At 38.8% G+C, this 24885-nt stretch overlaps 1 protein-coding gene across 7 annotated transcripts in view; it reads left to right on the forward strand.

The window, feature by feature from the left end:
• Positions 1-24885, forward strand: part of ERBB4 (erb-b2 receptor tyrosine kinase 4) — a 624902-nt gene that overhangs the window by 484001 nt on the left and 116016 nt on the right. For all 7 annotated transcript variants that reach the window (XM_075756027.1, XM_075756030.1, XM_075756032.1 and 4 more), the window contains exons 17-19: positions 18052-18184; positions 20793-20915; positions 22375-22473. In XM_075756027.1, coding sequence (XP_075612142.1) covers positions 18052-18184; positions 20793-20915; positions 22375-22473 — 355 coding nt within the window. The remainder of the gene's footprint in view (positions 1-18051; positions 18185-20792; positions 20916-22374; positions 22474-24885) is intronic.

Below are 24885 nucleotides of genomic sequence, written 5' to 3' on the forward strand. Positions count from 1 at the left end.
TGTGAATTAGTGAGTTGAAGGGCAGGATTCTCTGCTATTCAGGCAGCTGAAAGTGACAGCAGGGCTCTAACCACAAACAATTGAGATATTTCTCATCTTTACCTATTTCTGTTTTCATACCAGTGTTGCTTTTCTTTCCAGTTTTGCAGTTTGTAAATTGGTTTCACTATGATCTGTTGACTTGAGGGCTTTTGTAAGAGTCTGATAGAATAGCAAAGGAATTCATACTGTCATGTTTAATAAAGATGAATCAGATATGCATCACATGGCTTGTTTTCCAGGTGACTAGTGAAACTTCAGTTTTTCTGCTTGAGTTTGCCCCCTTATATTTTGGGGGGAAAAAAATCCTTGCTTTTGGCATTGCATGTCTTTCTGCAATAGGTGTTTGGGTTTCTTATAACCTTTAGCTTCAATAGAGTTCTGTCCAAAAGGATACAGGAAACCCTTTTCCTGTTTCCAGCTCAGTGCCATGCATAGGGGCTATTTTAGCCCTCTTCCTCTAGCCTACTTGATAGATTTTTTCAAATGACTGTTAGGTTACTTGCTGGATCTCATGCGTCCTTTCCCCACCCCCCACCCTGTGAGAACCCACACTTAGTTTCAATGTGTTTAGTTGATCCTCACAAAGGCTTCCACTGTATTCTTAACTGCCAGGAAGAGTTCAAACGGTAAAGGAGTTAGAAGTTACGGGAGAAATGAGTGCCTCTTCTGCTTGTGGGTAGTTGCAAATTCTGGTTGTTGTCATTATAGCTCTTGATTTACTGTAGTTGAAATCACACAGCAGAGAAAGCCTTTCCTCATGCTTGTGACACACATTCTGCCTGTATTTATACCATGTTTAATTCATAGCGTCCCTATCACAATGTTGTCTGATGGTAATTTGTGTGATTCACTGAGACAGTTTGCTGAGCAGGTTTTCTGGCTGACCTCTTCAGGTTGCTCAGGTGACACGCAGGCCCGAAGGAATGGGACAGCCCAGAGGAGAATTCCTCATACAAGGTGGAGTCGTTAGCTGGCATGTAACTAATATCACTGATCCTTTGTCGTCCCTCCTTCCCTCCTTGCTGTGCTGAGAATCTCAGCGCAGGGAACAGAGAGGAGACCAAAGCCTTGTGTTCTGTTTTTTCTCAGCTGCTCGTAGCTCTTCCTGTTGTTCTTTACTTTTTGAGGGTGGAAGGAGCAAATACTAGATTATTACTGTAAGGCTTCAGTTTGGGTTTCCCCTTCTATATCAGCCTTTCCTAGAAATCACCAAAGCAAGGATGGAAAGCAGGTGGAGGCTGGAATTGCCCAGGATGCCCAAAGGAGTTAGCCCTCCTCCTTTCCCACCCCTTACTAGAATGACACTCCTCCTTTCAATACCTTCTGACAATTGTAGTTGGTGGTTTCTTTGAGTGAAATAGCATAGTTGTTAGCTCTGGAACAAAGAGCAAAAAGAGGAGTATACCTGCTTCAAAGATTTGGATAACCATTGCCTAAAAGGAAGATTGTAAAAATAATACTCTACTGTTCATTAAGAAAATGACTCTAGGCAGTCATGACAGACTGGTGGTTCTACGCTCCCCCGCTCCCAAGTCCACCAGAAAAGTTTGGCTAACTCAGTTACTGAAGCTAGGCTGTGGATAAAGTTTTTACTTCAAGTGTGAATTTTAAATGTGTTCATCCTTCCTGTGATTCATTGAGCTTAACGCTAAGAGAGAAGAGATTGTCAAAGGAGGAGTGAAGTTTCTGTTTTCCGGTGCATGAGAGGTTACAAATCTGAAGATGTGATCAGAAGTGTGTGGTGGATATGATAGGAAGGAAATGGCACCTTGATGTTGTTGGTCCGAGTAAGCTGATGTGTCTCACTATTTACACCCTAAGAAAATTTCATTCGCATTTCCCTTTTAACTAACAGAAACTAATTAGCCAGGACCACCGTTGTCAAGTGGTTACATAAAACGATGTGTAGATGTTAACTCAAATTACAATCTCAATGCTAGCTTTATATCAACAAAGGACGTCCTCTCAACAAATCATCACTTCCTAAACAAAAAAGCTGGTTTTATGTACTGTGTGTGTACAAGAGCTAATTAACAGTAAACCCTATGTAATGAAGGCAAATCCTTTCATAGCTGTTTTGTACCCTGCACAGTATGACTTCAATAGAATTTCACAGCAGCTCTGAGTAGATTATGGGGAAGGGAAACCACCTCTAATAAACTGCTAACGTTCATTGCTTTTATGGCGCTCTGTGCCATTGCTTGGAGGAAAGCGTTCCATATGCTCTGTATTTTTATAGAATAATTATAGTCATTCTGGAGGGGAAGAGGAAGAGAATCTCTGTATAAAATAAGAGGAAAAATAGGATCTGTGTACAAACTAAGCTATATTACTTGATTAGTAAAAGATGCTACTCTTGAGAGACTTTTAATATGGAGCTTTCTGATGCTGTATCAGAACAGAGCAGTTGAAGAAACAGATTTATTTTTATTTTTTAAGAATCAAGTCTAGAAAAACAGGCAGTTTCTTATCCCACCCTTGTGGGTTGGATAGAGCTTACACTTGATCTATTTAGGACAGACTGAGAGAAATCCCTGTTCTCTGTGAGAACTTGCTGCTGCTGAACCGGTTCTCAAACAGACCTTTGCTGTGGGCCCTTTTATTGTCACAACAACATTTCACTGCTTGGAGCTTTAGGAGGAGTATGTTTTGAATACCCCTGTGACATGAATGAAAGTCACTGCAGTGATTTCTTTTCTTGACCTCCCTGACTTTTTACTACTCCCACTTCATAAGACTGGTGTGCTTAGGAAAGGGGTAGATGGGTTTTCCTTCTTTTCTGCTGTACATATCTGACCACAGATAAAAAAGCTCTCATTGTATTAAGACTTGTGTTCTATAACATGTTTGGAAAGATTTCTCTGGGATCTGCAGGGGATTCTAGTTTATCTGCCTTACTCAGCAGGGTTGGCTGCTGTGGCCTCATAGCATGTAAGGATTTGGTAGGATCTGCTACTGTAGACAAAAAGAAACTCTTAAAGTTGGAAGAGTGAAGGAACTAGAAGCAGTGGTCACACAAGTGTTTCTTAAAATCTGTTCTGTGGCTCCAGTCATTTGAGGATCCTGTTGAGAGTGCATAGGGTAGAATAAGGCCAGAAATCTGCTGTTTCTAGTAGTTTTTTATACAAAGAGGGGAATATAAGCAAAATACTCTTGCCATATATTTGGATTGTTGATACTCATAGACCAAGTTTCTCAGCAGCTGTGCCCTTTTAGTGGGTTTGGGTAATACTCACAATTGTGCAGTGGTGCATGACAAACAGCGAAATGCCACAGCGAGGTTATAGGAGTTGCCTTAATGTGTCTCCTTGTGGTTATAGGTGTGGCGGTTCTTATTGTCTCATTCAGTATGTCACAGCCCTTGGGCTAATTCAGCTCCTGAGCTCTGAAGAACCAATAGTGCAGCACCCACTCTTACAAAGCAAGCAAGCAGGTTTCTTGCAGAAACGTGCAGGGACTTGTATTTGGTCTGCTTAGCACACAAGGTAGCATCATGAATTTCGTAATACCTCTATTATCCCCAAACTTGATGCCAAGTGTTCGTTAAGTCCTACACCTCTGTGGCTTGAGTACAAGGTCCAGCTTGGTGAGTTGTATGCATATGTTCAGCCACTCCTTAAACAGCAAGCTTCTCAGTTTCATGAAGTGTGTCATGGAAAATATGCAGAATGCACTAAACACAATATTTACCAAGCGCTGGAGTTTTGTCAGGTCATAACCAAATTTCTTTGCAGATACATCTTGATAAAAGCTTTTTATGTGTCTGCTTTGCTACAGTTGCAAAATAAATTTTCAAATACATTTAAAAGAAGAAAATTATTTGTTCAGAAAACTGGTTTAAATATTTTTACTGAAACTATGAGAAAAAAAAAAAAATAAGTGATTAGGCCAAACGTGAGAGGTCACTACTGAAAGACAAGAAGCATTAGGAAAGTCCAAATTGAGAATGATTTGTATAAAATGGAAAACAACACACAGTCCTATGGCAGAGTTCACTGCTTTTATTTCTCATCGGGCTACATAAGCCTTATGTTGTGTGTCTGTACTGGTTCGGTTACACAAATAATGTATGATGCAGAAATAAAATTGTGCCATGAATAAGTGACCTTATTAGAGAGTAACAGTATACATCTCACCACTCCAATGGGTTTCTTTTACAGCTTGAAATGAGGATTTAATTTAGATTTAATGTTGTTATAAATTAATTATCTATTATTAAAAATACATTTATAGAGCTTTAGAAATATGTAAGATGTAGAGTTGTTTAAACCTCAGTGAATGGTTTCTTAATAATTCATTAATATTTAACATATAATAAATCAGAACTAAAGCTTGCGGCCTTACTTCCAATCTACCTGCATAATGCAGGATTTGTCGCTCTTTCATATTTAGACAATTTACGTGACAAATGTATTTCAGTTTAGAGTCCAGCCAAGACTTAATTCTCTGAGTTCTGGCTTACTCACTGTGACCTGTCAGGTGATAAAGGAGCTGCAATTCCTGCTTAAAATGGGACGCTCTTGGTTGGGGTTCTTTAGAACAGTATGTTGGTAGTGGTGTGCTTGTGTTGTCAGCATGTATACAGTCAAGTCTGCTTAATTAGATCTCTGCAGATCAAAGTTAGTATTTACTGTAGGTGGGGACTGCATTTGGGGTTAGGATAGATTTATTCCTTTCAAGTATCTGTAAAGTAATCTTGCAAGAATTTCCCCCCATGCATACTTTTCCATTGCGTATTTAAAACCAGTTAAATATCTGCTGGAACGAGCAAGTGTAGAACACTTGATGCAGATGAGAATTTGTATTTGAAGTCTGCAAATGACATTACTTTTTTTTTTGTTTTACATATAAACGCGTACATTCTATTTCTCAGTTAATTTGCAACAGCTTTTCCAGCATTAGATCAAAAATAGTGGATAACTTGTTAATTATGATAATACAGTTTAAAGTTGATCTTTTTAATTTGTTTTTGCAGAAATGAAAATACTAGCTTTGGATTTGGTAAGACATCTTCCAGTTTTACCAGTGTGTAGCCTGCAAACACAATGGTAAACTAATAAAACAAGCTATGGATTTGAAGAAATGAACACACTTCTGTCCTTTGGTGCTACTTTGGAAAGTTGTACTGCAGCAGTTACCAGAGGTGGAAGCATTACCACAAATACCAGCAACCGTGCAGGAGTAGAGCATTTGTAAATCTAGCCATCAGACTAAATTACTTTATCTTACTATAATTTTTTTCCTGTCATGCTGAAAAGTGAAGTAACAGGGTTGGAAAATTATCTGTATCTTTGGGCTTTTTGTATGAAGAGTTTCAAACAACTACATTCAAATTGTAGTGGGAAAGGGGGCCTAATACTAAACTATTTTCCCGTGCAATGCCCTCTCTCTTTGAGTTCAGTTTACTTTGCATCTTTTTTCTGTAATGTAGAGGTATTTTGCCTCTTTTCTAACTCATTATAGTGGTAATGGACAGAGTTGAACAAGCATATAGACCCTCTACCTTCAGAAAGACTGTTTTTTTTCAGGACTGTATGTTAAAGAGATTTAGAGAAGAGCCACCAGGAATAATTAAAGCTTTGTACATTGTGCATTGTAGTAAAGATGTTTGGGAGTTCAAACAGTTAAATCTTATTTTGGCTGAAGTTTGAAGTGTAGAGCCTTTTTTTAATTTGAATAAGTATAGTAACATTTTTATGTGTTAGGATAAAATGCTTCAGCATTTTATTTGATGTCTTACTGACTGAAGGAAAATTGTTTCCTATGACTGAGTTTCTCTGCTAATGACATACATTTGAAGGTCTAGTTTGTCCATCTCTATAAGGTTTTCTAAGCCTTAGATGCTAGTGAGATACTAAGCATCTTATAATCTTCTGCAGTGCAAACTCTTCCTTTTGTTCTCCTTTTTTCTGTTGGTGGTTTGGTTTTGTTTTGTTTTTTCCACTCTCCCTCTTTTTACTAGCTTTCCCTTCCTTGGAAGATGCTTTGGTAAAGCTGTGTCTTTGGTTGCATGAAGTTTTAGAAAGCGTGGTATCTAGATAGTGGATATTGGGTTTATTTATAGGTAAACAAAGTGAAAGTGAAGTTTTGTTTTGGGATGACAGTACTTTTGTAAAAAACTTTCATGCTTTTCTTCAATCTGATGTAAATTTTTAATGACACTATCTTCACACCCTTGTGATCAGCCTCTTCAGTAGTCATGTTGGATGTTTAATCAATAGAAGATAAAGCAAATAATTTCTGTAGTTATCTGAGATTGAGCAAATGATCAAACAGGCAAGGAAAGATTGTAGGATAATGTGAAAAACAGATGCTGACCAGTTCTGACTGAGCTTTTCATTGGCGTTGTGAGGCGTTTACTGTGTATTTGCCTGCTCTGGTACATCTCTCAACAGAGCTGGTAATCCCTCATCCTGAGAGTTGTGGCGTTTATGCATAAATTTGAGAACAAATTCAACCTTGTAATCCAGACAAAGGCCAAACTTTGGTTAAATATGGTCCAGTCATGATGTAATTCCTGATTTGTAAATTATATAAAGTTTTTTCTGGTAGTACTTGCAGGAAAATTATCTGAAATACATTCAACCTTTAAAGAAGTGTGAACTGTTTCCTTAAATAATTTCTCTTAGACTTCCAATACCCTGCCTGTGAAATAGTCTGTCCATTAGAAACACAGGCCATTTGAGCAATACATCAAGGTGTTACTTGCCTCTTAAAATGCACGCATGGATTTTCATTACATGTTCTTATTTTACCCACTGTACCATTTTAACTCATAGCTGTCTACTTGTAGTAAACCTGGTGATGTTTAGATAGGCCACTGAAATTAGAGTAGCACAGATATTTCGTAGAAGGCACAGAAGCTGTAAAGCAACATAACGTGAGTGAAGAGGTGACAGTGGAAGAGTAGAAGTAAAGCAAAGGACAAAGGAGGTGTTTTTAAGTATTTGTCACTGTTTTGCTCCTGTTAATGCTGTTAAGGTTCAGCCAAATAAGAATCTGTAGGCTTTTGATGTCAGTATTGCTGAGTATAGTCTTCCAGGTCATGCTGAAGAGGAGATAAGACACTGGATCCCTACTTTTGGCAATATAGCATGGTAATCTGCAAATTACTCTGAATATAATGCTGGGAGCATAGAGCATGACATACAGATCCTGTGCATTGGTTGGTTAGAAGCAAAGAAATAGGGATGACCTGGCAGACTGGAGGGAAGAAGAGTAATTCTAGTTGGGCAATTCACCACTGTGGCAGTGGCCAAACTGATCTAAGTTCCCAGAAGGCTAGAATAGGCCATCGTGAAATTTTCGGTTCATTTCAGGGGATTCTGTATCAGTGAGCGTTGTTTTGTTTGATTGAATAACCTTCCTTAAAGAAAATGTGTAAATCTCAGAAATAAATTACCTCTCTCCCTGCCCCTCACAGTCTGATGTAGGGGGGCGGGGGGGGAAGTTAAAAGTAGTTCTGCATTAAAAATGGACTACTGGTTGTTAATATGCATAGTCTTAACCACAGTGAGGATAATAGACAAAGAACAGATTGAAGAGATAATATTCTAGCTTTAAAATAGTCCCATCTCCTGTAGATATGTTTTTCCTTCCCTTGTGGCAGTGATATCCTCTGCATGTAAATGACTTGGATGCAGGCAAAGTTCAGTGCTGTCTCAACGCTTCAGCTTTATGTGAACTCTCTCCTCTTTGATTTCCTGGATCAACCAGTGCATCAGGCTCCAATTTCCAAACTTTGGGGAGTTTTGAGTCCTCTTTTAATCAACAGATTTTTAAACTAAGGGAGCTCTTTCCCTTTCCGGGAAAATTCCAGTGAGAAAAAGGCAATTACAAAGAAATCAAGCAAAAACCCATAGCAGTATGTTTGTGTGTCTCCTCTCTAGCTGGTTTCATCAACCTTTTTGTACTTTTCTCACTTAAATACTTCAAATACATATATTTTTGAAGTGGGATGAGATGTAATTCCTCTTCCCTCTCTCTGTTATGATAGAAACTGGAAAAAAAGATGTCTGAGCCTTCTCCTTCCTTGTTTTCTTAAGCCCTAATAAGCTTCAGAAACCAAAGAGGCACGGAAAGTCAGCAGGATCCACCGCCTGTTTGAGAGGCTGGTACTTAGCTTTGGGGGTTTGGTGACGGGGTGAGGGAAAGGGAGGGGTTTGTTACTGAAAAAGGAAAAAGAGATTTTTAAGCTGGATCACTGTTTCCCCAGATGCTTGGCTTGCTCTGTTCTGAGACTTTAGCAGCTATTAGGAGTATTTTTAACATTTGGAAGATGCATAGATAAGGTGGTATCTGCAATAAATTCTGGAATGTTCTGAAATTTGGGAGAAGGAAGAGCTGTTTTACTAAATTATCATTTGCCTTTATGTGGGCCATACTGTACTGCAAAATAATCATAATAAAACAGCTGTTGTAGACTGTAGGTTACTCTGAGCAGTATCCTCACCATGGACACAAGCTGTTTTTCTAATCAAGTCACATCTGTGACTATCAAGATGATAGGAGGTTGCTGTGTACATAGACACAAAAAAAATCATTGGTAGAGCTGAGAATAGAAGATGAGGATAATATTCACGACGACTGGTTTCCCTTGGCTCCCTTTACAGCCAGAGAAGTGAAATAGATTCCTTTGGGTGGCTATGGATACAGAGGAGAGGAGTGAAGGTGGGTGGGTTCAGAGCTTCTAAGTTGAATTTTTTTTTTCTGAACGGCCTTTGGGGAAATGCTGGCAATGGGATGATGACTAGAATTAGGAGTTGCAAGATACACCAGAGTTCCTCTCTGCTCCACTTGGTAATATAAGAACTACTGGGAGATGACTGACATAAGGATGACATAAAGGAATTTTTGGGCATATTGTGGTGTAGGAGATGATCCTGTATAAGCCTTGTGTCAGAAGGAGGATCTCAATTTTATGTGACTTCTTCCCCATAATCAAATGGGATTTTCTAATAATTGATATAATTTGTGTAAAGCATTTAGACAGACTGCTATTCTTGGAAAATAATAGTGATAAATCTGAAAGCAGCATCAGGCATACTGAGAAATAAATTCCTTATACCCTGCTCTTTACCTGCCTTGGATTTTCCTCAATATTTATGACTAGTGGCCACATTTATTCCCTGCTGTGCTCCACAAAGATAAATTCTGCATATTTAGAACTCCAATGAGGAGTAGCTAAAATGTATGTTGAAGTTAACAGCACCGAGGCCATTACTAGTATTCTAATAAATGTCTCAAATGCTATATTTATATATATATTTATACCAGTACAGAATGAGGTGTTACTATTTTGAAATGTTACTATTTTGATTTAAACTTTAAAGGAAATTTTTTTAATCACATATCTATCTGTATGTAATACATGCACAATATACGGGTGCATATTTCAGAACACATTCTTCTACAAATCCTCCATGCGCTTTAATCCTAAACATAGGTCCAAAAGATGCTTTAATGCCACCACTTGTTAAAAAAACCTCAGCTGAAACCCATGTAAGCTCTACATTTGTCACAAAACAAATAATTGGAAATGGCAAGAAACTTGGAGATCAGGAACATAGTGTGACAGTTCTGTTCTCATCAGTTTATCATGTCTCATTTTGTTTTGATGGGGTTATTTTTCCCCCCTCTGCCAGTGTCCAGTACTGAACTTTATCTGATCGCTCACTGACGTAATGAAGAGGCTCGTTCACCTTGTTGACATGGCTCATGGGAGTGCAGTTGCAGAGCTGGACCAGAACTGGTCTGATGGAAGTTAGGACTCTCTTTAATGTACAGAATCTGGTCTCACAAAGGAGAAACATAAAGTCATGAAGACTTCAGAAGGAGGGAATCTGGGACAGACTCTCAGGCTTGGTCTCCAAATACAGTCCTTGAAGGTTCCCTGCTGTGAAGTACTTCTGAGACTTGTGAAAGCTCTAACAGGAAACGGTGGAGTGTTCACAACCACTTAGACAAAAAAATCAGCTTTGTGCTCCTTAAATCTTCTGAATGATTCCTCTCAGGAAAGACTGGCATTCCAAAAAGCAGTTAATAGGGGCAAGTATAGTAAGAGACATCAATGCATTTTCAAAAGAAATGTGATTTGCGAAGTAAATTAAAGATGAAGGGCAGGGGGTAGAGAAACTTTCCTCTCGCAGCTCCTTTAAGGTAGGCAAGCACCTGTGCAGTCCTACAGGCAAGATTTTGCGAAGTCATGTACAGGTTTGGATATTTTCTATGTTGAATAGCTCAATTTCAACAAACACTTAGCTGGAACTTAAGTGAATTACAAGCACTTTCCACCAGTAGAATTTGGAAAGTGTTTAAAAAACATAGCAGAAGGAAGAGCACAATATTCAAACAGGTTTCCTCCTGTTGGTTATTTAAAATACTCCCAAACATTCCTTCCTGTTTTCTATTCTTTATGGTTTGATTTATCACCCCACTGAACTGAATTTCCCTCCGTGTCCTGTACCAACTATTGGGTACCAAAATTTTAGACAACAAAGTAGTGAGTGTCTAATTCATCACGACTACATGTCCTCAGAGACCTAATTGTTTTTCCAAACTCTGGAGCATACACCTATCTACATAATTGTTAACTGTACAGGAAAAAAAACCTGCATGCATTAGACTGAATCAAGCTGCCACCTGAAATGTTAATGAATTCCCATTAATACTGACTGCAGTATTCACTCATCTGTACAGTCACTGCTGCAGCAAAGCTGAGGGCAGGTTGAAATAATTTCTGAGCCATTTAGGCTCAAGTTCAGCCTTCTGCTTGAGAAGTTGTACAGGATGTAGGGTGAAGGTAATTGGCCTGCCCATGTCTGCTAGAACAGGTAATAGAATCCAAAATGTAGCAATGAAGAAAATGTTATAAAAATCTGCCCTGAACACATGTTGCAGAGTGAAGGAATGTTCCTGCCCAGTTTCAGTGGCCAGTTTTATGCTAGGATTTATATTCTCTGTATGACCCAGCTCCCATTGAATGTTTTGGCTACCTACTGATTTAATATGGGCACTACCTTGTATTTCTCTAGCTCCCCAAGTGATGTAACGCTTTCTGCCTCCAACTGCACTGCTCTGTGGTACTTTTGGATTTGACAGTTAATGAATAGAAAGCAGTGCCACCAGACAAAGTAGTCTTTCAGCATATAATGTCATACAGGAAAATGCGCTTTATGTTTCTATTTGAGAAAAGCATGTTTTGTTATTAATAATTTCATGTACACAGGCATTGTCGTAGAGCCAGTTGACTGCAACTGGTTGCAGAGAAGCAGGCTGAGTTTATTGCTTCTAACAGGAATGCCTTATGCAGAGAGAAACTCTTTGAGCTAATGTTGATGGTTTTCGTTTCAGATCAGTCCATCAGTGCCCACCGTCATTACAGGTCTAGTTTTCGTTATTTAATGCAAAATATTACTCTTCCCAAAGAAAATGGGAAATATGACAAGTTTATAAAGAGGATTGTTCTTGATGAACTGGCTTCACCTGTGGGTCCAATCCAGTGGATTTAACTGGCTTTCTGTCACAGATAAATCAGTCTACATTATATGGGGCCTGACTTGGCATATTCTATGAGGAATGTTAATCTGTTTGCTTAAAGCACAAGCCTCAAAACAAAGTCACTGTGCAAGTTCTTAACAATAGCATACCTTTTTTACGTTGTGGCAGAAGAGTAAAATCTCAGCCTAAAAATTCCAGGGGTGCAAGAGATGTCAGATGGGCTTTTCAGTTTTATAGGGAGAGAAGCCCATCAAAAGCCTCCATATTGATACTGTAATCCCAGAGATTTCAGTATTTGTTCCCAGTCAACTGTATTAACAAGGAGTTAAAATTGAGAGTTCTTAGTAATTTATGGTGAAAACATAACAGAAATGTGGTGGTTCTCCTAAATTATGCCATTCAGATTTAAAACTAGTTTTAAAGAAATCCATTGTGCACTGTATATGCTTAATGATAATAAAGATGTCATGAATTTATAATCCGTACATATTAATATCTAGAATTCTAGGTTATATTCACTTTGAAAGAAAAAATATTAAGTATAGATTTGAACTCATTTATTTTGATGAGTGAAATGAGAAATCCTACCTTTTAAAAAAAAAAAAAAAGGCATGAGTAGGACACACTTTTACAGTTTAAGGAATGCACATAATAGATTTGTTTGCATCTTGGTGTTTTGTTTTCAGTAAACACTCTAATAGCCAAAATATGTGCAAACCTTCAGTAAATGTCACAGTATGTTAAACATTTTGATGTATCCTAACAGCATAGTTGCTCTCAGCAGCACATCTTGGTTACTGGTATACTAGAGGAGGAAGGGGTGTACACTGTCAGTTAGAGACTGCAAGTCTCTGTTCTGTATATATTCTTCTCATTTGGCAAAGCCGGTGAAAAAACATTGAGCGTACGGATAACTTGATTATAGTGATCTAGAAATGTCCTTAAATACTTACTCGAGGAAGGCTTATATAGGAAGAAATATAGGAACCAGTGTGAGCAAGGAAAAAGCAGTTTTGACTGTAGATACCTGTCTGTCAGCATTAGCCTTGTCCAAGTGAAAACAGTGCTTGATGTTTAACTGCTGAATGGACCCAGACATAGACTGCAACATCATGGTCGTTTCGCATATTGAAAAGTTGTGGCTAGAAGTACCTGCCACCAGAGTTTAGCTACAGCTAGGTGACAGTACAATGAAATGCAGTTTGCCCATATCTAGATTAAATGTGGAATTGGTAGTAATTGCGAGATTAGCTGTCAGTTAAAATTTGTGTTTATGCATGGTAAAATCTCCTAGTCTGTACATAAATGGTAACATTTGTCAGTGTCCCAACACCCTCAGATTAGGTGGAAAAAGGGGGAAGGGAGCCTTGTTCGTGAAAAAGAAAAATATAAAGCATGTGAAGAACATTAGATAAATTCTTCCCACCCCCAGGGAGTACTGTTTCGTGAACACCAGCCACTCTGGAAGTTGTGGTTGTAGAGGTCTGCCAAGGGAGTGCTGCACAGCAGAGAGAAGCTATTAAAACATACACAGATTTGCTTCCCAGTCTGGTTGTTTATCTTGTATATTTTAAATAGATTATCATTCCAGGATTAGCAGAATCCATTAGATCTCTGAAAGCGCAGCTTCAAAGTTGGCCAAAGTTGGTGGAAGGGGTGAGGAATGCAGAACGTGTGAATTGTCCATCAGGAAAAAATAATACCTTGATAACCAAAATTTACAAGAAACAACGACTTAGTAAATATTTAAGGTTGTAATGAATCCTGTTTGGATATGTAGATAAAACTCAAAGGAGGGGAAGGTGGAGAAGGTTGAGGCAGGAACTTAAAGCCCTCTACCAGCCCGGCCTTAAAGCTCAATTTATTTACATATCCTATTAGGTGGGTTAATGCCAAAGTTAAAAAACAGGTGTTCTTTCTCAGCTTTAGTCCATGGGCCACAGTTCTATTTCCTTTCCCCCTTCTGCTGCACTCTCCAGTCAGGAGTATGAGACCGTGTACTCATTTAAATCAGTAATTAGGCTTTAATACCTGGTCTCAAAGCACTGTGGGAATTGGACATGTTTTGATGTTTTGGAGTGGATGGAATACGTGCCCCCCTGTTGAGCATCCTTGTCCATCTTGGAATGCTAACTCTGAAATTTTTGTCTCAGTTCTGGTGTGTGGGAGCGCGTGTTACATGCTTCTAAATACGAAAACACAGCACACATTCTAAAAGAAATATATATTATTCATTTCTCCTAAGGGAATACTAGAATCTTACTTTCAACTTTTAGCCACAGATAGAGTTTCCAGTTTAAAAGGCAGGATTTTCACATGTTGTGATTTTTTTTCCCTCCCACTGTCTCCCCTGCTGCTGACATTTCTAATCATTAATTGGGTATTCTGTCTTCAGCTGAGGGAGGGGTGGGGGATAGCAAATTAATTATATGGGTCAGAGTTATGATTCAGGGCCATATTTCTTGCACTGCTAAGTCTGTTTTGATGAGCATTAAAGTCCAGAAACACCTAGCAGTTTTCATCCTCTGGGGCAGATTTTCAGTGTGTAAAGGAAAGTACTGGCTATATCAGGAGTTTCATGTTGGTGGGTTTGTGGTGGAGCTGAAAGAAATGGGAGCTGGGAACGACTTTTGGCTGTCCGTTGTTTATGCTGGACAGGCAGGACTGACATGGATCTACCTGTCTTTGCTTGACTTTAGCCTCCTTGCTGAGCCCCAACAGAGAAATGGGGCCTCCGTGCTTTTAAAAATTACTTTAACAAAATGAGATTTTTTTTGATGTTGGAATTTTTGTCTCTGCATCAATATTGCTCCTGTTAACTTTCATGGAATTAGTTTTAAGTGGGCAGTAGTCTGAGGTTGGCAAATGCAGCGAATTGCATTCATAGAGGTGGTTGTGGGATAGTAACGTAACAAAAATGTAAGTGGATTAAGCCCTTAATGCCACTAAAGATGAGATTTGTGTGTCCAGCTGTATGTGAAGCTGAACTGTTGGTTAGGTGCATATGCAAAGAAAGAATTGGATTAAAAAAACAAAATGGGAGAAGGGTTTCGTGTCTTCAGCAGCATCACTGATCACCACCACCATGCAGGGATCCATGTTAAACAACCTTAACAATTATGCAAAAGAAAGGTAAACAGCATGTTAATGAAATACACCGGGGTATTAAATATAAGACACTGCAAACATGAAAACAGTAGAGAAATGATACAGGAAACTTGCAGATGTTAGCAGAATAGATAGAAAAGCAAACTCAGCCTAATGAACATGAGTAAAAATAACCCAGATGAGGTAGGTGACACCCGGAAAGCTGGATTTAGAAAATAATCTACATGTGGTTGGAAAGAACAATGAAGTGCACTGATGATACCAGAAAGCACTGAAGGCAGTGACTTGTCGTTTGGTATTGTAGCAAATAAAACACATGATTGTTGACTTTGGGGCTTAGCTCAGTAGCAGAGTGAGGAGAAGCTGTACGGTATACAATCGCGTCCGTTTAGGTCTGATGTTTGTGTCTGTCATGATTTTTATGCGAGGATAGTGGACTTAGGAGTGAAGGAAGCTGATCACTATTTGAAGTTCAAAATAAAACTTTTTCTGCATTATAGTTATTTGTTTAGCATTTAAATATGTTTTTTCCCTCACGTGTTATATTATTCCTCTTACACTCCCTGTTTAAGCTTGCTTAATAGTGCGTTTAGATGGTACTTCCTGAAAATTCAGATATAACATGCAATTACAGCATATTTAGCATATTAATGACTAAATGCTTGTTTGGTGAAGTTCTGGAAATTATTTCCTTTTTTTCAATTCACTCCTAAAAATGATGATGACTTTCTTTTAAAGTCAATGACAGTTGACACAATGGATCATAAACATTCATTTTGAACCCCTGTACTCAATAAAAGGGCTGTAAGGAATTTGTAACTTCGTTTTATTTTCTTCACTAGTCATTATGTCTCCTTTGGAACCATTTCTTTATTATGGTCTATCATGTAAATATTGTTTGGACCATTTTTAGTGTACACAGTACCATAAAAACTCTTATTTATTTTGACAGCTGTTATGACAGTTCTTAATATGCACTTTAAAGCAGAGAGATCTCCTGCCTGTTTTGTCAGTCTGTGGTTTGGTGGTGTTTGTTAAAAATTATGTGATTGTTCATACAGCAGAAAAAAAAAATAAATTCTCTGCTCAAGGACATTAGTCAGTACTAGCTCCATAGAAGTCGTTTGATGTCCAGTGTTTTTCATAATTGCCTATTAAAGAGTGTCTTGCCTCAGCATCATGGAAAGCACAGGCAAATGAAGAGGAGCGTTGTTTTGGGTGGGTATGCCAGGTCCATTAATCTGAGGTCTGCGCTCAACATCAGCAGAGTAACTAATAAGATTAGAAGGGGGAATGTGTCATAAGGCCAGACTAGATGAAGGAGGAGTGTCTGCCTGAGGAGTAGGTGGTACTGGACTTGCATTTCCCAAACATCATAATCCATTTCATAGCCAGACAACATTCAGTTTCCTTTATTTGCAGGCTTTATGGTTTCCATCGTAAAGTCTTTGAACTATAATAGGCCTTACAGAGTTGTGTAATGTTAATGTTTTCCCTGGGCAAACATGCTAGTGGTGCTTGAAACACGGTGCTTTAATACTAGATGTGGGAGTATGAGGCTTTGTCTCTGTAAACATGAAGCGAGTGACACAGTAGGATTGGATCTGAAGGATGAAATAGGTAATGGTCCCAATATCTAGGCTATGTTTGCTGCAAGGGATTTTTGTTTGGGTTAGCTGTAGTTTGATCCTGTGGACCTTAATGCCAGTTAGAGGTTGGAGCACGTTAGGTGCACTCCAGAAACATATCTTCTGGTTGGTATCTGAAATGAATCCAGGTTGTGTGCTCTGAGACCTCTCTGAACCAAACTGCAGTGACAAGGGACAGATTGGACAGTTTAGAGATGGGCTTCAAAATGGTACTCAGTGGTAATGTAGACACACCTTAATATACCAAACCAGGTTAGATGGCACTGCTTCCCACTGCTCAGCTTTGTGGTAGGGCATGAAAAGAAGAATAAACAGTCAGATAAATCAATTTACTATTTCTGTGGGAAACTCCTGTAAATTTTCAATAGCTGTGTGGTATTTTTTTTATTAATAGGCCATAATGTATCTTTCATCATCATTCAGACATAATCAAGGAAGGCTGTTAAAGCATAGCAGGGATATTTCCAGAATCCTGACAATGGTTAACCTGTTTTCTGTACTTACCAGGCAGTGGGTTGGGCACCATTTATACTCTGCATTTGTCATGCTGTCTTTTTTTATCCATCTTTTACTGTCCAGCCATTGTTGGAGGGATGTTAAATGCTGTGGGTGTGTTTATACTAGTAAGTCATTGGTATTCTGTGAAAATGCCTAATCTAAGGTTTTGGTTTGGAGGCTGCTACCCACCCTTTAGAGACAGAGCAGGGAGAGAGAGAGAGAAAACCGAGTCAGAGCACCTATTGCTTTGACTTTTTCTTTGGAGGGAGCCTGCTTCTCTCCACTAACTGTGTAGGCGATCTCCAGCTACAGGAACCCAAGTCAAATGGCGTGACTCTCTGAGACAGTAATTTTGGTTTTTCCTTGTATGGTATCTACTGCGATGCAAGCCTACTATCTCTTATCACTATGGAAGAACAAATTAGTAATTGTGGCTCATGCTGCTCAAGAGCCTGGAAAGCTGAACGGAGTCACAGGAATAGTGGGAGGGACAACAGGTCTTGTGCAAAAGCTGACACTCACTTGGCATTGTTCACAGGAGTTTTTTGGCTCCAACACACCAGACTTCTGGTCTGGGATTTGGCTGTGCTGAAAAGCCACAGCAAAAACAAATGAGTGCAACCATAATCCCTGACCAAAATATTTGTGTATAATAGTAATGAACCAGGAGTTCCAAGAGGGTGCATGGTTCTAACCATGAATTACATTGGTCATATATAATATCCTCCACTTGAGGAAGATGTACAAGCATGATGCCTCCAGATTTGTCTATGAAACACCATGTTTGAAGTTGCCTCTCACTTCATACCCAGGAAGGCACATCTTATTGATAGTTCGGGAATTTTTCATTAGTTTGTTTTGCTCTGAATACAGAAGCCCATGAGTTGATCTAGGTGGAGCCAAAGAGTAAGCATAGTTAAAGCTTTTGCAGGAAAACTGCAGATACCTGTATCCTCATTTTGCCATTGCAGTTTTGCGTTTGCCATCAAAGTGCATGTTGTGTCTCCTTGTCCACACGACTCCTCACATGTGCATGGTGGTCTGAAAAATGTAGAATTGGTATATTGATTAAAAACCAGAAAAGTCATACCATATGTTAATGTGTTTCCCCTGACTTCCCATTTGGACTGATTTAGAAATTCTGGTCATAAGACAGTTAATAAGCTTTTTTTTTTTTTTTTTAATTATGTTTTACGTACCCAACCATTCTTTGGTCTCTCCCTCTACCTAAAAATACTCTGATTCTGATTGCTAGAACCCCTCTGATTGCTGCGGGAGTTATTGGTGGCCTCTTCATTGTCGTCATTGTGGGTCTGACATTTGCCGTGTATGTTCGGCGCAAAAGCATTAAAAAGAAGAGAGCATTGCGAAGATTCCTGGAGACTGAGGTGAGAGCATGCTTCTCACAGAATATTTGAAAAGATAGGCAGAGCTGTTCCACTTTAATGTAAAAGATGTTCAAGTCTTCAATCTAGTTACCAGAGAGGTCTGTAGAAATCCTTTTGCTAACTTCTGCAGGACTAAACTGATGGAATGAATGAAGCTATTTCAAGATACTAGTTTTCTGTACATGTATAGATTCATGGCGTCTGAAGACCAGAAAAGATCTGCATGATCATGAAGTCATGTTTCACCAGATTTTTGAACTCCCACCCTGCTCTCAACTGAACTGCTCTCCCAGTTCATCAGTATATTTAGCAGTTCTCATGCTTAAATATTACCGGTGCATGTCGAGGTCAGCTTTGAAGGCTGAAGTAAGTTCCTTCAGCAAGCTCTGATGCAAACTTAAGCTCATCAGGAATGCTTAAATGCAGAGATTGCCACTTATTGTTGTTCCTAGTGCCTACATTGCCTTTGTAGTCCAGATTTTGTCAAAGCCTGTAGTCATGATCAGTAATAATAATGTATTTTATTAAGCCATGGTATTTGCCAGAGCTTAACCAAATGAAGTTCACCGTTCTACTGGCAAAAAATATGTAGTGGAACTATAGGACAGAGTGCTGTGCCCGCTCCATCGTGCTCATTGAAATGCCGGTAGTGGAGAGGGCAATCTAGGAAGTGTATTTAAACATAACATTCAATCTGTATCTTACCAGCTACAGCAAGGGTGATTACTACCATCTCCTCAGTCCTATACTTGAGACACTTTGCAATTGATAATATTTTTAAATTAGAGTCCCCGTTGCAAGATAATAAAGCTTGGGAATACTGTTAGCTAGTGATTCTTTGATAAGGCTTTGTTAACAATGCTGTTTTCCGTTCTGTTCCAAGGGTCCTGCTCCCACTCATCTTCACTGTAGACCCTGGGAGCAAATGATTTATGCATCTCCAGTCTGTTTGCCTAAGTATCTTTATGCTTGGCTAGAATTTGTGTTGCTCGTTAAATACTGCTCAGTTGTATAGAAAGCTTAACAATACTCACTGCCTTTAGATACATAAATCTTGTCATTGTATCAGCCCCTACTTAATCATAAATGATTTTAAGCAGGTAGCTTTCATTGTATTTGAGAAGCATTGGCTTTGAAGTCCAGGTCTTATTCTCCATTTGGTCAGACAAAACCTATGCTGACAGCAGTTCCTGAGGGACCAAGGTCTCCTACTGAACATGGGGGGAAGTTGTTGTCTTGGCTTAGAAACTGAAGATTAAATCAGGAGCATCTTGAGATAAACACACAAGCAACTATAGCTTCAGTTAAAGTCTCTATTTCTAGCTGGAGGCTGTAAAAGACCTATTCTTTCTGTAGATCATTCTCAGTAAAACTGTACAAGTATTTTTTTAGACGCCAACAACACTTCTCCCTGATACCAGTGTTGGTGGACTGTGGCACAGGAGCTGTTTTCACCCTTCACAAACTGAAAAAACAGAAGCGTACGCCAGTCTATCTACTTTTCTTATACAATAAAGCTTCTTTCTTTCACCATGTAAATACTGGACATCTAAAGTGGCAAGGAGAAAAGAGAAATTACTCCAGTTACAGCTTACAAATTATTTCTGTGATAACCTGACTTGTTGCTGTTTGGTTTTGTTACATAATTTCCAGGTACTGGTATTTTTTACCTGGACCAAAACAGTCTAGTCAACTAATTAAGTAGTTCATGACGCGCAAAGTAGTTCTCAAACTGCAGAGCATGGTGCATTTAGCCTTGTAAGCAGACAACTTTGAAATACTGCAGTGGTTTCAAACCAATTTGAGTAGGAGTAGCCCTGAATTATTTTCCTCATCCTGTAAAGGAACAGACTATTCTTCATTGTTTAGAGTATTGTCCTTTTCATGTATTTTTAATTTATTTTTAAAGCAGCATTTTTTTTCTTACAGAGATGACATAACATTGAGATCTGAGAGCATTTTTAACTGAATGTGCCATTGTGGCTCATTTACAAAGTTTCTTGAGATGTATTGAGGAAATTGTTTAATTGTGCCTTTTTTGCAGTAAATTAGTGGCTGTTATAAATTAGCGGTCTGCTATAAGATCTTTTCTCCTTAAAGCCGTCCTCCTGTGTGGTATAACAGAAGTTCAGAAAAATAATCCCTTCCCCTAAACAGAATAAGAACGTGATGAGCCATTAAGTCAGGGCTATTAAAAAGAAATATGGCCAACTTAAAAGCCACTAAAATGGGCAAAAATAGAATGTGGTGCACTGATAATAAATGCTGTATTTCTGTCATGTAGAAAATATTTATACTGCCTCCATTAGCAAAAGTCCTTGGGCGTGTTATTGTGACACCAATTCAATTTCCAGTTCATAATTCCATCATGCAGTTCCTGGTGGAAATTATTATATGTTGAATGAGGATTTTCTTTATCGGGTCTCTTGGTTTCTTAGCATTGCTCATTTACTTTTAAAGGTGAGAAATCCCTCCGCAAGTTGACAGGTCAATAGACGTCACCACTCTCTTATTCCCAGTGTTTAGTTGGATTGGTTGTTTTCAGTATAAACTTCTGATGGGTCTTCACATGTTCAAATATTTAAGACTGTTGGATCTTCCTTCATAGCTTGTGGAACCCTTGACTCCAAGTGGCACAGCACCCAACCAAGCACAGCTTCGTATCCTGAAGGAAACTGAGTTGAAACGAGTCAAGGTTCTTGGCTCTGGAGCCTTTGGAACTGTATACAAGGTAAGAGTCTTCAATACACAGCAGTGAGTTCCCTCATTTAACTTTTGAACAGTTGAGTTCTACATTGCAGCAAAGCATCCTGTTCTGTGGACGGGTTCTTGAGCCCGATATCCCGAGGAAACTCAGGATAGTGTAATTGTGTGGGAGGAGCACATCTTCAGGCTCAAATGTTAACTTCAGTTTTAATCAGACATGCAGATAGTATTTCTTGGTGAGAAAAGAAGTGTCTGCCACAGTCATCCTTGCATGCAAGAGGACTACACATGCTGGGCTGTATTGATATTTACATGCAGTAGCGAAGTTTGTCGTTCTGTTCTTACATAATGGCTTTACAGTATGCTTTTTCTGAAAGCTAGATAAACGTTGTCTCTCATTTTGCAAGTGTCACATGGGTATTGTAATAGTAATCATACCTTGTAAAACAATATTGTCATTACAGCCGTAATACTTTTTGTTTCTTCCATTTAAATAGAAAAGATGAGGTCATGTCAATGCACCCTTTAACAACCAGGATGTAAGCGCAGAACCCACAAGGCAAAAAACCACTTCAGTTCAAGATTTTGGTTTTTAAGATCTATTGGTCGTGTCCAAATCTCAAAGGCATGAAGTAAGGCTTGATGAGCAAGTCAAACCAATCACCCAACCCTTTGGGAGCAACTCAAAGTTACCAAATCGAGGTGGTAGGTCAGAGCACTGAAGGAGGACAGATACTGCATCTGTCTTCAAACTGGGGAGGAAATGGAGGAAGTACAGACCAGGTCACTACAGCTACAAGAAAGGTCATGGGAATACATTTTTGAATAATCAGTTTGAATAATAAAGTAATAGAGATGGGTACCATGAGGTTACCAAGAACACAGCAGTAGTCAAGAAGGATGGAAAAGTAGCCAAAGAGAGACAGAGTTTGTGAATTTTAATTTTAAAGTTTACTTTTTAGCCATCTAAGCTTTTAATTTTCAGATATCAATTAATTAAGAGAAATAGGCCCTAAATGTTTCACTCTAAATACATTGTTCTCAGGATGTCCTGTCCCTGCATGATAGTATGACCTGGTGATAATCAGTTTCGAGTTTTCTGATAGCTTTGGTGAGTTTAGCATCAGAATCAAGAATAGAAAATCCAGAGTTTTGTTCAATTTTATCAGGATCAATAGTCAGTGGAAAAAGAATGTGCATCACTGACATGCTGATATTACTCTCTAGAAACCCGGTTATTGGCAGGAAGATCAAGGGGGCCTAATGAGAACGTTCACTGATGTAAAATCTTTCACTTTACGTAAGGATTTACTTTTGGTGTAAGAAGTAGTTTTGTGGGATTTTTATTATTTTATTGCTTTGTGTGTTCTCAGTTCTGAGGTTCATAATTGATCTGCATAATGTGACAGAATGCATCAAAAAGAACTGTAACTCTGAATGAAGTTTTTATTATTGTCTTCTGTCACTTTTTCTTCTCTTTCTAGGGTATTTGGGTGCCCGAGGGAGAAACCGTAAAGATTCCTGTGGCCATTAAGATCCTTAATGAGACCACTGGTCCAAAAGCCAATGTGGAGTTCATGGATGTAAGTAAGAGATGATCAGTGTCTTTGAAGGTTTGGGGGTTTTTTGGGCAGGGGTGGGTGCATCTTTCTGTGTTCCACAGAGGGATTTCTGCCAGTTTTCTGTCTTTAAATAGTAGGGAGAGGCTTGTACTCAGAACCAATACTGTGCTGATGTTCAGCAAGTGCTACGATATCATGTCTCTAGAAAAACTCACCTGCTGAGATTTTGTGTGTAGGCCATTTCCCTCCTTCCCTCAGTCTTTGACAAGCTGTCTCAGTGCTAATGCATACCTGTAGCATTGGTATTCCAGCAATGTTCAAACAAACAAAACCAACCAACCAAGGTTACACGTCAGCTGCGGGTAGGTCAGTGCTGCTTCTCTGAAGCTGTAGAGCTAGGCAGATCTGTATGAGACAATGCTCTGCCCTGTTTAGTTTATTGCATGTAGATCATTCCATTCCAGAACCTTAAGTACCTGGGCTACCAGGTAATGCCAGACGCATGGTAATGAAGGGCTGGGTTTTTCCACTGTGCAGATGTCATGGACCCTAAGATGCTTAGACTTTTCTTCTAAATGGCCTTTCCGTGAGTGGAAAGCTGAAACTCCTGTATCTCATGGCAGAGAAGCTAGAGAGAGGAGGAGTTGCAGGGGAGCATCTAACCATGTATGTGAGTCTCTACTGGAGCAGAACTCACAGGAACAAAAATTTAGCCTCAGCTCTCTTCTGCTTCAGTGTTCCTGAGAACTAAGCACTGAGAGTCTGGGAGCTGTCAGCAGCAGCAAAGCATAACGGGGATGGGGAATGAAAATATGCTGGATTTTAAAAGCCCTTTTGCTTTACTGATCTGAAATACTGTTAATAAGAGGTCGAGATCATAATTTTCATGAATGTTCTATGTTCACAGAGACTATGCACTCAGTTTTTAGCTCCGTGTCAAGATCAAGGCTCATTGACACTGTGAATGTGTATGTCCTATTTAGTGACAATTTTTTTAACAAATGATAGAAATTTGCACTTTTTTGTAAATCCCTCTTGTGAACTTGAAAATTACATAGGACTTTTAGGTCTGTTCAGTGTATAGACTTAATTTGGTTAGCATTAATGATACTGTTAAACCACAAGGAGAGTGTACTCCCATTATATAGTCTATTCTTCCATCTAGAAATTAATAGAAATATACAGTTATGGATTTAGCTATTTCAGACAAATTATCACATGTAAGTTCCTAGGCAATTGAATGAAAGCTGTATAGATGAAGGCATTTGCTGTGCTTTTTACAATGCATTGCACATTTATGTTGCTGACATTCAATAATCATTGTGAAGAATTTTTTTTTCTTTTTTTCAAAAAAAAAACCATTTTGGCTCTGTGCAGAAGAAATGAATTACACTAAAGGAGTAAAGAGGATTAGATGTTTGCTTAATGAACAAAATAATGGTCAATGGTAGAGGTCCAGAAAGAGGAGAGCTGCTATTCAGCACCCTTTTGAAGTGAGCGTGGAGGGAGTGCAAGGCCACAGAACCCAACCTGTGCTCCATATCTGATGTCGGTGGTCGGTGATATGGATTCCAGCCTCACGACGAAGGAATTCTTATCACTGTGTGAAAGTCAGTGGAACTGAGCAACTTGCACCAGCTGAGGCTCTGACCCCAGATCTGATAGAAAAATAATAATAATATCTCCTTCTCTGATATTGATTAACTTTGAAGCGCTTTACAAAGAAAACATAAGGTCCTTGTTAAAAGACAAAGTTAATTGTCAGAGGTTTCATAGCTCAGCTTGATCAGCTGGCTTAATTCATTGGACCACATTTCCCTCCGGTGTACACATCACAACACCTGATAAATGACTCAGAAGTTATGAAGATTCTTTGGAAACTCTAGAGATTTTAACTACGTAAGGTACAGCCACATTAGGAGAGGTTTCTCTTTAAATTCACAGTTTCTCATGAATCTCTGACCCAGTGCTAACAAGGTGAGAGAAAAGTTATTTTTAGTCCTAGAGGTTAATAACAACACAGAGGTTATTTTTAATCATAATAAAAAAGAACTGGACTTTATCATTAGTTGATATAAGTGACAATAAGGAGAAATAAGATGTTTTGTATCAGTGCTGCGTTTGATATATGTACAGTGGTCTGTAACATCCTTTGCTGTACTGCATTGATGAAGAAGATGATTTAATTTCATTCATTTGAAATAATTGCTAGTGCAATCGTACAGATGTTCCTGCCATCCCCTGTGTTTATTTCCTGAAACAAGCCACATTTTAAAAGAGAACGACCTAGGCATTGTTTATGGTTTTAATGTGACCGTTCCTCTCTGTCCCAGAAAGGCCATAGTTTTAAACTTTTTAAAATTTTAAGCTGTTAGGAGGAGGTAACGTAAATGTCTTCCACTGAAGAGTAAATTATAGTAGAAAAATGTGGTT

This window comes from Balearica regulorum, chromosome 6 (genome assembly GCF_011004875.1).
Source record: "Balearica regulorum gibbericeps isolate bBalReg1 chromosome 6, bBalReg1.pri, whole genome shotgun sequence".
Taxonomy (NCBI): domain Eukaryota; kingdom Metazoa; phylum Chordata; class Aves; order Gruiformes; family Gruidae; genus Balearica; species Balearica regulorum.